General features: G+C 37.4%; 1 protein-coding gene across 1 annotated transcript in view; it reads left to right on the forward strand.

Moving 5' to 3' along the window:
* The window catches only part of LOC102912776 (heat shock factor protein 3-like), a 63,450-nt gene that overhangs the window by 18,995 nt on the left and 27,870 nt on the right, over positions 1 to 16,585 (forward strand). The window contains exon 3 of the mRNA XM_006981219.4: positions 14,641 to 14,765. Within this exon, the coding sequence (XP_006981281.1) occupies positions 14,641 to 14,765 (125 nt within the window). The remainder of the gene's footprint in view (positions 1 to 14,640; positions 14,766 to 16,585) is intronic.

Below are 16,585 nucleotides of genomic sequence, written 5' to 3' on the forward strand. Positions count from 1 at the left end.
CAATTTGTTCAAGGCTACTCCCCACTTTCTCTTCTGTCATGTTCAGTGAGACTGGATTTATGTTGAGGTTTTTGATCTACTTGGACTTAAGTTTTGTTCACTGTGATAGATATGGATCTATTTGCATTCTTCTACATGTTGACATCCAGTTATGCCAGCACCATTTGCTGAAGATGCTTTCTTTTTTCCATTTGTATAGTTTTGGTTTCTTTGTCAAAACTCAGGTTTTCATAGTTGTGTGGATTTGTATCAGGGTCTTCGATTCTATTCCATTGATTCACATGTTTGTTTTCATGACAAAACCAAGCTGTTTTTATTGCTATAGCTCTATAGTAGAGCTTGAAGTCAGGGATCGTGATGCCTCTGGAAGTTCCTTTGTTGTACAGGATTGTTTTGGCTATCCTCAGTTTTTTATTTTTCCATATGAAGTTGAGTTTTGTTCTTTCCAGGTCTGTGAAGAATTGTATTGGGATTTTGATGGGGATTGCATTGAATCTGTAGATTGCTTTTAGTTAAGATTGCCATTTTTACTATGTTAATCCTACCTATCCATGATCATAGGAGATCTTTCCATTTTCTGATATTTTCTTCAATTTCTTTCTTCAAAGACTTAAAGTTCTTGTCATACAGGTCTTTCAGTTGTTTGGTTAGAGTTACCCCAAGATACTTTATTTTATTTGTGTCAGTTGTAAAGGGTGATATTTCTCTGATTTCTTTCTCAGCCTATTTATCATTTGTGTATAGAAGGGCTACTGAATTTTTGAGTTAATTTTGTATCCTGCCATGTTACTGAAGGTGTTTATCAGCTATAAGTGTTTCCTGGTAGAGTTTTGGGGTCACTTATGTATACTATCATGTCATCTGCAAATAGTGAAAGTTTGACTTCTTCCTTTCCAATTTGTATCCCCTTGGTCTCCTTTTGTTGTCTTATTGCTCTAGCTAGAACTTTTTGAATACTATAGTGAATAGATATGAAGAGAGTGGACAGCCTTGTCTTGTTCCTGATTTTAGTGGAATCAATTTGAGTTTCTCTCCATTTAGTTTGATGTTGGCTGTTGGCTTGCTGTATGTTGCTTTTATTGTGTTTAGGTATGTTCCTTGTATCCCTGATCTCTCCAAGACCTTTATCATGAAGGGGTATTGGATTTTATGAAAGGGTTTTTCAGCATCTAATGAAAGGATCATGTGTGTTTTTTACTTTCAGTTTCTTTATATGGTGAATTACACTGACAGATTCTCATATGTTGAACCACACCTGCATCACTGATGGATCATTTTTTAAAATATGTTCTTGGAGTCTGTTTGCCAGTATTTTATTGATTATTTTTGCATCAATGTTCATGAGGGAGATTGGTCTGTAATTCTCTTTCTTTGTTGCATCTCTGTGTGGTTTGGGTATCAGGGTAACTGTAGCCTAATAAAAACAGTTTGGCAATGTTCCTTCTGTTTCTACTGTGTGGAACAATTTGAGGAGTATTGGTATTGGCTCTTCTTTTTAATTCTGGTAGAATTCTGCGCTGAAACCATCTGGCCCTGGGCTTTGGGGGGGGGCGAGGTTGGGAGACTTTTAATGACTGCTTCTGTTGTCTTTTGGCTGGTTTGAATAAATATTTGTCCAAATCTTGTTGATTTTCTCAAAGAACAAACTCTTTGTTTCATTGATTCTTTATATTGTTCTCTTTGTTTCTATTTTATTGATTTCGGCCCTCTGATTATTTCCTGTTGTCTACTCCTCCTGAGTGAGTTTGCTTGTTTGCTTCTTTTTGTTCTAGAGTTTCAGGTGTGCTCTTAAGTTGCTAGTGTGTGATTTCTCTAATGCTTTATGTGGACACAGTGCTGTGAACTTTCCTCTTAGTACTGTTACTTTAGTGTCCCATAAATTTGGGTATGTTGTGCATTAATTTTAATTGAATTCTAGGAAATTTTTAATTTCTTTATTTCTTCCTTGACCCAGTGGTAATTCAGTTGAGCATTGTTCAGTTTCCATGAGTTTGTAGGCTTTCTGTAGTTTGTGTTGTTGTTTAATTCTAAATTTAAGCCATGGTGATCCAATAAGATACAGGGGTTATTACAATTTCTTTGTATTTGTTGAGATTTGCTTTGTGGCTGAGTATGTGATCAATTTTAGAGGTTCCATGAGGTGCTGAGAAGAAGGTATATTCTTTTGTGTTTGGGTGAAATGTTCTATAGATGTCTGTTAAGTCCATTTGAGTCATAACATCTGTTAGTTCCCTTATTTCTCTGTTAAGTTTCTGTCTGGCAGACATGTCCATTGGTGAGAGTGGAGTGTTGAAGTCTCCCACCATTATTGTGTGGGGTTTGATGTGTGATTTAAAGCTTTAGTAATGTTTCTTTTACTATCACAGACTGTGGGAGGCCAGCTCCCCAGAACTGCTCCAGGGTTCTGAATAGAAGACCCCAGAGTAGCTATGGATTAAGAAAAAATTATTTTCTGTCTAGAGGCTAGACTTCTTCTATCTGAGCGTATTTATAAATAAGTTTCTATCTATCTGACTGGTAAAATAAGGTAACACATGCTTTCTGATTGTAACTTTCTCTTTTACTTCATCTTGAAAGTGGCTTCTGACTCTGTCTCCACACAACTACATATCTCCACACTGCTGCATGTATCTTTACATACAACTTTTCACATGGCTACACAGCTTTCTTTCACATACATTTCTCTTTTACAACTCTTTTCTATACAGCTTCATCTTCCTTGCCTCCACACAATTACAAATCTCCACACAGCCACAGCTAAACATCTTATTTACATAGCTCTCTCATTATACAGCACTTTACACCGTGCCTAAGCACAGCTCCTCTATGTAGCAGCAGCTTTTTTACACAGCTCTCTTCTTTTACATTATTCATTCACTCGTTACTCACTCACTCACTCACTCACAGTTTTCTCATGTTTCTTCTTTATCTCTCACTCAGTACACACACACACACACACACACACACACACACACACACACACACACACACACACTCTGCAGCACTCTTACATAACTCTACAGCTGTCTCTTTCCACACCACCTCTGCTATCTCACAGCCAAACTCTGGACAATTGTAAGTTACATTTTTAGGGTCCTACCCATACTCATAACATAAGTCATGTAGTTTCTCTTAAGCTAGTAATATCACACTGCCAATGCAAGTAGCTCTACGTTGGTGAGGGATCCCAGACAGTAAACAATTGGCTGAACCTTGAGTGGTCAGGGTATACACAGAAAGAGAACTACTGCAGGGAGCTATATCTCATTGTAAACAGTCTGGCCTTGATCTAGCAGTAAACAACACCTGGAAATTAGTCTTTGTGTATTTTCTGCAAGGGCAGCTAGTCTGTTTCGTATTTGTTCTGAAGTCCACAATTAGATGTCTGTGTAAAAGGCTGCTTTTGTGATTGAGAATCCGATGTTAGTCTGAGTAATGTAAAATATCCTAGTATTATTTCTATAAATCAATATTATACATCCTAAGCAGAAATCATCTTCCAGAACATTCACAGCTATATGTGTGCCCAATAAGTGTAAGACATACTACCAAAGGGCTGTGGAAAGAACACCACAAGTGTTATTAGAGAGGCATAGCACTGGCACCCAAGAAAGTTATGGACAGAAAACAACCAGTCATTCACAGTCAGTAACCCCAAGGATTTGCCAAGTGGGACCCACCAACAGGGAACCATACATCTGGTGGGTCAACTTGTTAAATACTAATTGTCACTACTGTACATTCCCATAGCCCCCTGCATTTTAAAAATGTGGGTGCCCTTGTATTTGGGGCATAAATGTTTAGAACTGAGACTTCATCTTGATGGATTTTTCCTGTGATGAATATGAAATGTCCTTCTCCATCTCTTTTGATTAATTTTAGTTTGAAGTCTATTTTATTAGAGATTAGGATAGCTACACCAGCTTGTTTCTTGGGTCCATTTGATTGGAAAATCTTTTCCCAATCCTTTACTCTGTGGTAATATTTGTCTTTGAAGTTGAAATATATTTCTTGTATTCAGCAGAAAGTTGGATCCTGTTTTTGTATCGATTCTGTTAGTCTGTGTCTTTTTGTAGACAAATTGAGACCATTGATAATAAGAGATATTAATGACCAGTGATTACTAATTCCTGTTTTTTTGTTGTTGTTGCTGGTGGTAGTAGTGTATGTCTGTCTCTCTGTGTGTGTGTGTGTGTGTGTGTGTGTGTGTTTCACTTCTTTGGGATTTGCTGGTATGAGATTATCTATTGACTGTGTTTTCATGGGTGCAGCTAACTTCCTTGGGTTGGAGTTTTCCTTCTAGTACTTTCTGTAGATCTGGATTTGTGAACAGGTATTGTTTAAATATTGTCTTGTCATGGAATATCTTGTTTATTCTGTCTATGGTGACTGAAAGTTTTGCTGAGTATAGTAGTCTGGGATGGCATCTCTAGTCTCTTAGTGTCTGCAAAACATCTGTCCAGGACCTTCTGGCTTTCAGGGTCTCCATTGAGAAGTCAGGTATATATAATTCTGGTACGTCTGCCTTTATATGTTAGTTGGCCTTTTTACTTTGCAGCTCTTAATATTCTTTCTTTATTCTGTATGTTTTGTGTTTTGTTTATTATGTGGCCATGGGCCTTTTTTTGGTCCAGTCTATTTGGTATTCTGTAATCCTCATGTTTTCATAGGCATAGCCTTCTTTAGATTGAGAAAGTTTTCTTCTATGATTTTGTTGAATATATTTTCTGTGCCTTTTAGCTGGAAATCTTCTCCTTCTTCTGTCCCTATTATTCTTAAGTTTTGTTTTTTCATGGTGTCCCAGATTTCCTGGATTTTTTTGTGTTAAGCATTTGTTGGATTTAACATTGCTTTGACCGATGCATCTATTTCCTCTATCATATCTTCAACACCTGAGGTTTGCTTTTCCGTCTCTTGTATTCTGTTGGGTATGCTTGCATCTGTAGTTCCTATTCATTTACCCAGATTTACCATTTTCAGAATTCCCCCAGTTTGTATTTTCTTTATTGTCTCTGTATCAATTTTCAAATCTTAAACTTTTTCTTCGCCTGTTTGATTGTTTTTTCTTGATCTTCTTGGCTTTCTTTCAAGTATTTGTTGATTTTTTCCAATTTTTTGTTTTTCTTTTCCTTCATTTCTTTAAGGGAATTTTTCATTTCCTCTTTAAAGGCTTCTATTATCTTCATAAAGTTATTTTAAGGTCATTTTCTTCTGCTTCATCTGCATTGGGATGTTCAGATCTTGCTGCTGTAGAATCACTAGGTTCTGGTGGTGCCACATTGCTCTTTATGTTGTTTAATGTGTTCTCACACTGCTGTCTATCCATCTGGGTTTGGGATAATTATAGGAACAGGTGTTGATTCTTGTGATCCCTTTGTTGGATGGGTCTTTCGTTCCTTTATTGTCTGTTTCCTTTATTGTCTTTTGCCCTGAATCGCCAAGGGTTCTGGTGATTGACTGGTTGTCAGGTCCAGTAGGGTTCTCTCAGCTGAGGTTTGTGGGGTTTTGGGTGCCTAGACCCAGCATATTGTCCAGTTCTTCTGGCTGGTGTGGGCTTTACTTGTGCCTGCTCTTCTAACTGGTGTGAGTGACACTTGTGCCTGTAGTATCTGCTGATATTGGTGGAGAAGGTTGCTCATGGGGAGGCTGCTCTTACTCCAGTTGGTGCAGGTGGTGTTTGTGCCTCTAGGGGCTCTTCATCCAATTGGTGCAGGTGGTGCTTGTGCCTCTAGGGGCTCTTCATCCAGTTGGTGCAGGTGGTGTTTGTGCCTCTAGGGGCTCTCCATCCAATTGGTGCAGGTGATGTTTGTGCCTCTAGGGGCTCTTCATCCAATTGGTGCAGGTGGTGCTTGTGCCTCTAGGGGCTGCTGACTTTGGGGGCGATGGTTGGCCAGGGGGAGCATGATGGGCTTGGTGGGTTTGGGCCACAGAGTAGGTCTTGGAGATTACAGGATCCAATGGGTGGTGGTGGTGGAGGAGGAGCTGCTTGCCTCTAGGACTGGATAATTACTCTTTATATACCTTATATCTATTTTTCTCAAGTCAACTATTGTGACTTGTATGTTAAATAATTCCAATCCACAACTAGTCAAAATACAAAGATCAACAGTTCATGGGATGTCCAGCCACAATGAATAAATCCACAACACAACATGTCAAAAGGGGGAATGGAAAGATTGTAAGAGCCAGAGGCCCAGGAAGTCTGTACAAGATTGTGTCTCCTAGAAATAATAGGGAAGCTTTACCCATGATACTTCAACCACATGGTAGCCTAAACCAGACCTGAACAGGGACAGCCCCAGTAGACATACTTAGGTGGAAAGGGGAAATCTCACAAGACTCCATCCCTAGAGATAGAAATACAGGCAAATTACAAACTACTGAGAGTAGAAGAAATAGTCTTCCCCATAATTGAGCCCCTTAATAGTTGAGCCCAATACTAAGTGGTCAACCTGGAAATCACATACACACAAGCAATAGTGAGCAGACTCAGCAAGTTTTATTTATGTGTCTGTGCATTTACATACATGTACCAACAACAGTTCAAGAAAACAAAGCAGTGAATTTGGGAGGAAAAGAAGGGGTAAATGTGAAAGGGGCTGGAGGGAGGAAAGGGAAGGGAGAAATGATCTAATTATATTTTAACTAAATTTAAAACATCAAAAAGACACCAAATTTATCTTAAATACTTTGAGAAATATAAAAATAGATTTACACAATATTTGAATATGATAGATAGTCAATTAATAACAACAGGATTACAAACAAACAAAAGGATTAGCAACAGTCCCTGGGCCACACTTTTGTGTACAACTGTCTCTCATGCACTTTCCTATATCAATGACTTTCTTAATCATATTTTCTTTACATCAGATGCTTTCCTTCCTCAAATACTTTTCCATTTCTAGTGTCTGCTCATCAGAGTTGTTTTCCTGCCATTTCCAGCATGGCTCTAGGAATGGACTTGACTGGAACAGCAGGGTAATAAAGACAAGCAGATAGACATGTGGACACAGACAGAAATGCTGGTATCAGGTTATCTGGGCTCTCAGATGGAGAAACCACAGTACCTCAGAAATTCAGCAACAGAAAAAGAAGAAGAATAGAAGGGGAAAATGTAAATAGAAATGAGCAAATAATGGTAGCACATAAGGAAGCACTACCCGAAGATACAATAAAAATAGAAAGGAAAAGAAATGCAGACAACTTAAAACAATTTCAGAACTTGAGAGGCGAAGGCAGAAAGATGCCTCCAGCCTCAAAGGCAACCCTAAAGAAAAACAAGCAAGCAAGCAATAAAGAAATGGCTCAGACATTAAGCACTGACTGCTCTTCTAGACAATTCAAGTTTGGTTCCTAGCACCCACAGGGTGGCTGACAACTGTTTCTAATTCCAGTCCTAGGGGATTCTGACTCCCTCTTCTGGTCTCCTTGGACACTGCTCACACATGGACATTAACCTACACATGGGTAAGATACTCATACACAAAAAAATAAAAATAAATAAACCTTCACAAAAAAGGAAGGAAGAAACAAGAAAAAGGAAAGAAGAGGAGAGAAGGAAAAGAAATGAAGGAAAAGAGAGTGAAAGGAAATAATACAAAGAAAGTGAGGTTGGGGAAAGAGGGAGCAGGACAGAGCAAAGCTAGCTCACACAATTGAAGTTACATTTCAAATAAGTATAAAAGTGAAGGTGGATAAAGGTACTTACCCCCAAGCCTGCTCACCTGAGTTCAACTCCTGGAACCTACATGGTGGAGAGAGAACTCCCACAAGCTGTCTTCTGACCTCCACATATATGATATAGAATGCATGAACATACATGATAAATAAATATGAAAAAATGAAGACAGTGATGAAAAGACAACTGTACAGTATACAACATCTATTTCTAAGTGATCACTTACTTGACTTCAGATGCAAAATCTGCCTATTTGTGGTCTCTAGTCTTGGCTCAAGGCACGAGTTTTCTGTATGTTCTCACTTGCATGGATGCAGACGCAGAGCCTGTCTCTATGTGGTCACCCTCCTGGGCAAACATTCAGATTCTCTCTATACAGATAGTTGCATATTCACAAATGTAGAGTCTGATATATGCAGTCACTCATATACATTCATATTTTTACTTCTATCTATCTGCATTCATTCACAAGTGCATTTATTCTTGCTATGAATTAATTTTCAAGATAGACAACACTGGTTGTCTAAATTTTGTGGGTTTTATTCTAAATAAAAAGATCTATCTGGATCTTCTATTATTTTCCATTGATTTATTGGTCTTTGTCACAGGACTATGTTGGTTTTGTTACTGCTTCTGTGTATTATTACTTAAAATTAGGTATAGCAGTACCTTCATCGTTACGCTTTTGGTAAGTGTTGTTTTCTGTATCTGAGGACTTATGGGCATTAAAATCAGCTTTAAGATCTTTTTCTACTTCCAGGAAGAATGATGTTAGAATCTTGATAGGGATTGCATTCTGTAAATCACATTTGATACAATGGCCATTTTCACAGTATTTATTCTTCTAATCCATTAGTATGAAAGGTATTTACATCTTTTAGTGTCTTCTTTCCTTTTATTTTGAGTATTTTCAAATTTTCATTATACAAGTCTTTCATTACCCTGGTTAGGTCTATTTCAGGATTGAGGTAGGGCTTTGTCACAATTGTGAATGAGATTGTTTCTCTAATTTATTCAGCATTTGTTATAGGTATGTAGCAATGCTTACTACTGATGTGTGGGTTAGTTTTGTATCTTGCCATTTTGATGAAAGTGTTTATCAGTTTAATTTTGAGTGGAATGTTTCCAATGTCTTATGTATAGAATTATAGCATTGGGTTAGTTTTTTATCTTGCCATTTGGCTGAAAGTGTTCATCTGTTCAAGTTCTGGGTGCAATATTTACTGTCTTATGCATAGAATTATATCATCTGTAAATAAGGATTTCATATTTATGTCTTCTTTCATTTGCTTCTTTTGTCTTATTGCTTTGGCTAAGAATTTCAATACTACAATAAGTAAGAGTGGAGAAAGTGTCTTGGGATCCCACACCGTCTCACCTCAAGTTAGGCCCCATTCCTTCTTACCTCCTAGCTCTCTGAGAAAGAGATCTCCTTCTCTGAGCTCTTCACCTTTGTCAATCACTAAAGTTGCCCAGATGACTGCCCCCACCCCAGAACTCTCTGTAATCATTCAAGAAGTCACATTCAAAAGACACATTTCCAACAGATTACTTCACTCAGAAAAATTATCAATCATAATTGATGAGGAATCAAAATTTTTCCATGATAAAAACAGACTCAAAGCATGTATGACCACCATAGAAGCCTCACAAAGATTATTGAAAGGAATATTTTAGAACAAAGAGAAACACTGGTAGATACTAAGCTACAAAGTAACATCAGCATGGTAAGAGTAGATGACTTTGGTACCATACATTCACCAATGGACAGGACATCCAGAAAGAAAAAAAAAAGAAAGGGAAATATAAGAGTTAAATATCAGAGACAAAATGGACCTAGCAGACATCTACAGGTTATTCCCTAACACTGAAGAACATATTCAAATTGACAAATGTGTTAAAGAGAGAAATCTCATGCTTATCTCAATAGAGGCCAAAAGGCCTTTGACAAAAATCCAACATCCTTTTCATGGCAAAAGTGCTAGAGGAAATAGAACTGGAGGGAACATTCCTCAAAATATAACAAATTCACAGCCAACATCACCTTTAAATGGAGAAAAACTTGAATCAACCTTATTAAAATCAGGAACAAAACACTGCTAACTATCTTTATTCCTATTTAAAATAGTGCTCAAAGTTCTACCTAGAGCATAAAACAAGAGAATTGAAACAAAAGGATACAAATAGGAAAAGAAGCAGTCAAATTGTCACTATTTGGAGATGATGAGATACTATAAAAGATGCCAAGGACTCTGCCAGAAAATTCCTAGAACTTACTGCACTTTCCACAAAGTTGCAGGATATAAAATCAACATATAAAGAAGCTTTTTAGTTTCACAGTGTTCCATTTGCCTATTGTTGGCATTAATTCATGGGGATTCTGATTGCAGTTTTATTGAATCTGTAAAATGCTGTTGAAAGAATGGAGTTCCATTTAGAGTACATCTTAACTTTTCTGGCACTTTAAGGAGTTAGATTTCACATTAATGTCTTTGATCTACTTCAAGTTGATTTTTGGGCAGGGTGCTAGAAATGGGTCTAATTTCATTCTGTATGTGGACATTGAGTTTTCCTAGACCATTTGTGGAAGAATCTGTCTTTCCTCCGGTGAGTATTTTTGGCATTTTTGTAGAAAACGAGGCAGTAATAATTACATGGACATGTATCTGGATCTTCAATTCTATTCCATTGGCCCAATTTCCTGCCAGCGCTATGCTGTTTTAACTACTGTACATCTGCAATATCACCTGAGAAGAAATAAGATAGTCACTCCAGCATTATCCTTTTTTTTTCTCAAGATTTCTTTGTCTAGCCAGGGACTTACACACACACACACACACACACACACACACACACACACACACACACACACACACATTATTCTTTTGAGAAATCTTTATTCAGATATTTAATATATATATATATATATATATATATATTCATTTGGTTAATTGTTGTTATTGCTTGGGATTAGATGGCCTAGTTTGTCATATCTCCATATCCTTTAGTTTTTCTTCCTTTTTCTTTTTAAAAATTGTTTATTTGCTTATTTATGTATTTCCCCCTCTTATTAAAGATATATTTTCTCATACAATGTATCTTGACTATAGTTTCCCCTCCTCCAACTCCTCCCGTACAGATGCCCTCTCTTTCTTTCTCTTATTAGAAGAGAGCATGCTTCTAAGAGGCAACAAGCAAACATGACAAAATAAAATATAATAGCATTTAAAAAACTATCATATTGCCGGGCGTTGGTGGCGCACGCCTTTAATCCCAGCACTCGGGAGGCAGAGGCAGGCGGATCTCTGTGAGTTCGAGGCCAGCCTGGGCTACCAAGTGAGCTCCAGGAAAGGCGCAAAGCTACACAGAGAAACCCTGTCTCGAAAAACCAAAAAAAAAAAAAAAAAAAAAAAAAACTATCATATTGAAGTTGGACAATGCACATAAGGAAAAGAGGCCCAAGAGAAGGCACAAGAATCAGAGAACACACATTCACACACTCAGGTGTCCAATAAAAATACTAAACTGAAAGTTATAATATATCCACAGAGGACTTGGCGCAGACCCATGCAGGCCCTGTGCTTACTGTTTCAGTCTTTGTGAGCTAATATATCCTCCATCTCCTCTGGTTCTTAAATTCTTTCAATCTTTTCCCGATGGGTTTTCTGAGCTCTGAGAAGAGGGATTTGATGGAGACATTCAATTTAGAGCTGTATGTTGCAACATAAGCTGTATTTTCTCTCTGCTTAATGCCTGGCATTTGGTCTCGTATTTTTTCCCATCTGCTGCAGGAGGAAGCTTCTCTGATGCTGGCTGAGGAAGGCACTGATCTATGAGTATAGCAGAATATTATTAGTAATCAATTTTTGTTATTTTTTTATATCAGTAGTATTTGGTTTCACCATAGGTCTCTGGGGTATCTAGTCTCTGGTTTTCTGTCACCCAAGCAGTGTAGGGTATGGGTTCCATCTCATGGAGTAGGCCTTAAGTCAAATCAGACATTGGCTTGTGCCACCATTGTCCTAGCATATTTTGCAGGTAGGACAGACTGTAGATCAAAGGTTTTGCAGCTGGGTTGGTGTTTACATTTCTCTCTTGGTACTCGGCAGAGGACCTTCCCACACCAGGCACTATAACATGAGGTGAAGGTACATAGGCACTAGGTCAACATCTCCATGATCAATGAGTTGTATTGTTGTCTTCAGCAATGGGGCCTTGCCATCAGTTTGGAGAGACCAACCTATTATTTTGGCAACAGGCCAGGTTGTTTGGGAATTTCCATGGAACCCCTTTGGCCAACAAATCAATTGGATGCAACCGAGTCTCGGTACTGGAAACTTCATCTGGTGACAAGAGATGACCAGTCAGGACTCCATCTCCCTCATTATTTGGATACTTCTAATGAATCATACTTTAATGAATTATTTAAATACTCATAACAGATCACCTTCATATATTTTAGGAAGCTTCCACCGCACTGGGTTTTCACACCACCCCACAAATGCCCCTCAAATCCAGCTGTCTCTCCCTGTATTCCCTCCCTCAACCCTATCTCCACTCACACTTCCCATATAATCCTCCCATTCCAGCCTCCCAAAGTCAGTCCACGCACAAAATCTGTTCTATTTTTGCCTCGTAGGAAGATCCCTATATTACAGCTAGTCCCTTTCTTTATACCTAACTTCTCTGGGTGTATGGATTTTAGCTCAGTTTTCATTTACTTAATGGCTAATATCCACATATAAGTGAATACATTATTTATCTTTCTGTGTCTGGATTATCTCACTCAGGATTATTTTTTCTAGTTCCATCCATTTGCCTGAAAAATTTATGATATCAATTTTTTTAGCAGCTGAATATACTCCACTGTGTAAGTGTGCCACATTTTCTTTACCCATTCTTCTATTGAGGAGCATCTAGGTTGTTTCCAGTTTCTGGCTATTATGAATAGAGTAACAATGGACATGGTTGAGCAACTGTCCTTGTAGTAAAATCAAGTGTCCTTTAAGTATATGTCCAAGAGTTGTATAACTGGATCTTGAAGTTGATTGATTTTCATCTTTCTGAGAAACTGTCATATTGATTTCCAAAGTGGCTGTACAAGTTTGTAATCCCACTAGCAATGGAGGAGTGCTCTCCTAGTTCCACATCCTCGCCAGCATGAACTGTCAATTTTATTATTGATCTTAGATATTCTGAGAAGTGTAAGATGGAATCTCAAGGTAGGTTAGATTTGCATTTCCGTGCTGGCTAAGGATGTTGAATGTTTCTTTGTTTCTCGGCCATTTGAGACTCCTCTATTGAGAATTTTCCATTTATATCTGTAACTACCTATTAACTGGATTATTTGGATTTTTGATATCTAGTTTCTTGAGTTCTTTATGTATTTTGGAAGTGGAATTGGAAAAAAATCTTTTTCCATTCTGTAGGCTGCTGTTTTGTCCTATTGACAATGTCCTTTGCTTTATGGAAGCTTTTCAGTTCATAAGGTTCCATTTATTATTTGTTAGTCTTAGTGCCTGCACCATTAGCATTCTGTTCAGGAAGTTGTATCCTGTACCAATGAGTTCAAGGCTGTTCCCCACTTTCTCTTCTATCACATTCAATGTGTCTGGTTTTATGTTGAAGTCTTTGATCCACTTGGACTTGAGTTTTGTGGAGGGTGATAGATATGGATCTATTTACCTTTTTCTACATGAAGACATCCAGTTTTACCAGCAACATTTGTTGAAGATGCTGCCTTTTTTTTCCAGTGTCTATTTTTTGTTTATTTATCAAAAAAGTGGGTGCCTGTGTATGGAATTTTGTCTAGGTCTTCAATTGAATTCCATTGATCAACAAGTCTGTTTCTGTGCAACACCATGCTGTTTTTATTACTATAGCTCTGTAGTACAACTTGAAATCTGTGATGGTGATACCTCAAGCAATCCTTTTGTTAGTCGGGATTGTTTTAGCAATCCTGTTTTAGTTTTTTTTGTTTTTGTTTCTCTGTGTGTGTGTGTGTGTGTGTGTGTGTGTGTGTGTGTGTGTGTGTGTGTGTGTAAGAGAGAGAGAGAGAGAGAGAGAGAGAGAGAGAGAGAGAGAGAGAGAGGTTCCATGTATATTTTTCTTCCTTTTTTCATACTGTTTTCTTTTTCAGTATTTTTCCAAATGATTAACATGGCACCAAAAGGAGATAAAACCCAGATCATGTAGTATTACCCCCATTTGGAAATACATGAGATATTGTGGCATCTTGGCATTTAGTCAGTGGTTGGAAAGATTAGAATCTGTTGGTTAAAGTGAGGCTTGAATATTATATATAAATATATATGTAACCCATCCTTATTTATTTAGACTCTAGAGTCACTGCCAAGTTGTGTATAAGCAATTTAAATTAAACCAGTAGATCTCAAATTCTGGAACCAGGAAGACAGCTCAGTTGGTAACGTCCTTGTACAAGTGTGAGGAAATGGGTTCAGACTCTCTTGACCAATATAAAAGCCAGGTAGATTTTGCACATCTTAAATCCCAGAACTGAGGGGTAGAGGAGAGAGAAAGGCAGATCCAAGGAATTCACTTGGCCAGCCAGTTTAGACATAACAGCAAATTCCAAGTTCAATGAGACATGCCTCAAAAAATATGGTAGATAGGAAATTGAAGAAGACATCATGGCATCAACCTCTGGTCTGTACATGCTCCTACACAGGAGACTACACCAGATCAGATGCTTGCACACACACACACACACACACACACACACACACACACACACACACACGCCACAGACACAAAGAACAACAAGAAGAGGTAGTAGTACCCAAGATTGAAGTTAAGCAACTAGAGTATATCAATTTTTCTTTTATGACCATCAAACATTTTGAACATTACTTATCTGTTCTGATCCTTCCAAATTTCTTGTTAGAATCTATTATATAACATTGTTATTGTTTAATTTTAATTTTCATTCTTTGTACTAGATGGTTTCCGAAAAGTGATTGCACTGCAGGGTGAAAAGACTAGCGAGAAGAAGTTATCTCTGGAATTTCAGCATCCACTCTTCAAAAAAGGAGGAGCCTGTCTTCTTGGAAACATTAAGCGAAAGGTAGGAAGGGGACCCCTGTCATATACATTTCTGCAGAATTTAGGGTAGCATTCAGTCCTTACTTTAAACATTTCATGATTTTTCTAAGTCTTAGCATGAAGCTGCTGGAATTGGAAACTGGTTGCTAGGTACTTTTTTGGGTTGCTGTAACCATGACCTTTATGTAATGTTTGGGTAAGCTATTTTTTTGTGCTCTATTTTATTTTTGTGTGTCATTTTAGTATGTAGATATTATAACATTTTAGAAAATAAGCACAGGGGGCTAGGATAGATTATGAAATAGTAACTTGACTGTTGAGTACTGAGCAAAGTAACTACAGATTCTATCAACATACACCCATATCTGATGACAAATCAAAGCTACATATATAGTAGTTAAAGTCTTTCACTTACAAGATGTCTGTGTATGTTATAAATTCATGTGGACTTTTATATACTAGAAGTTCTGGACCAAAAACAAACACAGAAAGAAAATTTAGAATATCAATAAGCATAGTGGTTCTCAATACGTATTTTTTAAGTCTCTAGGAGTCTTAAGACATTTTTTGCAGAACTATGGCAGATCTATATTCATAAAAAATCTATAGAAATAATTTTTCCATCTTTATTCTCTCATGATTACAGATCAATGTTCTTAGGAATGCATGTTTGATTACATAAGTATTCCAATTTTAATGTGTAATGTGCACAGTATTACAGCTTTTAAATAAATTAATAATTATATTTTGTCAATTCAAATGTTATTAATTAGGTAAACATTTCCTTACAAGAATACACACATACTGAGCCTGTTTGCTCTCTACTTATTATTTTTCTTTGTTTCACTAGAAATGTTCACCTCCACATTAATTTTCTACATATTTTTATATGGAGAAAGTATAAATTTTGTGACTATATAAACTCTAGGAACCACAAATGAGAGGATATAGAGAACATTCGTCTTTCTGAAATTAGTTTCTTTCATTTTATTCTTATTTTTTTTTCTGAGACAGGGTCTTACTATGTAGTCCTGGCCGTCCTGGAACTTTCTCTGTAGACCAGGCTGACCTCAGACTCACAGTGATCCACCTGCCTCTGCCTCCCAAGTGCTAGGAATAAAGGCATGCAGCACCACTGCCTGACTTATTTTATTCTTTAAATATGATTGTTTCTAGTTGCATACCTTTTTCTACAAACAACAAAACTCCACTCGTCTTTACAGTTGAAAAGCACTTCCATCATGCATATGTGCAACAGTTTCTTTATCCATATTCTGTGGTTGCACACCTAGGTTGGTTCCATAACTTAGCTATTATGAATAGGGATGAAAATAACATTTGTGAACAGGTATCTCTGTGATATGTTGACTTTAGATAAATCACAATGATTTTTCACTTAATGTTCATTTTTTGGATTTTAAAATTTTATTTTATACATTTTAAATTAAAATGGAAGTACATTTCTTACATATATCCCTTTCCTCCTTCCAGACCCTTCCAAGTTCCCTCTCTCTAATGTCTTCTTCCATGGTCCTCTGCCCTCTGCCCCCTCTCAAATTGATGACCTTTTATTTATTGTTATACACATGTGCATATGTATGCACAAATATATTACTACAACATTCTGAATCCATTTTGTTGTTTCAGTGTATGATTTCAGTACTAACCACTTCGTATGAGATAACCAATTAGGTGCCTCATTGCTGGGAGAAGTAATTTTGTCTCTCACGGTAGTTGCTAGGTACCTATAGTTCTTTGTCTAGGGGTGAGGCCCATGTAGAAGGAGGAACTTTCACAGGGCCTCACCCCTAGACAAAGAACTATAGGTACCTAGCAACTACC

Source organism: Peromyscus maniculatus, chromosome X (genome assembly GCF_049852395.1).
Source record: "Peromyscus maniculatus bairdii isolate BWxNUB_F1_BW_parent chromosome X, HU_Pman_BW_mat_3.1, whole genome shotgun sequence".
NCBI lineage: Eukaryota > Metazoa > Chordata > Mammalia > Rodentia > Cricetidae > Peromyscus > Peromyscus maniculatus.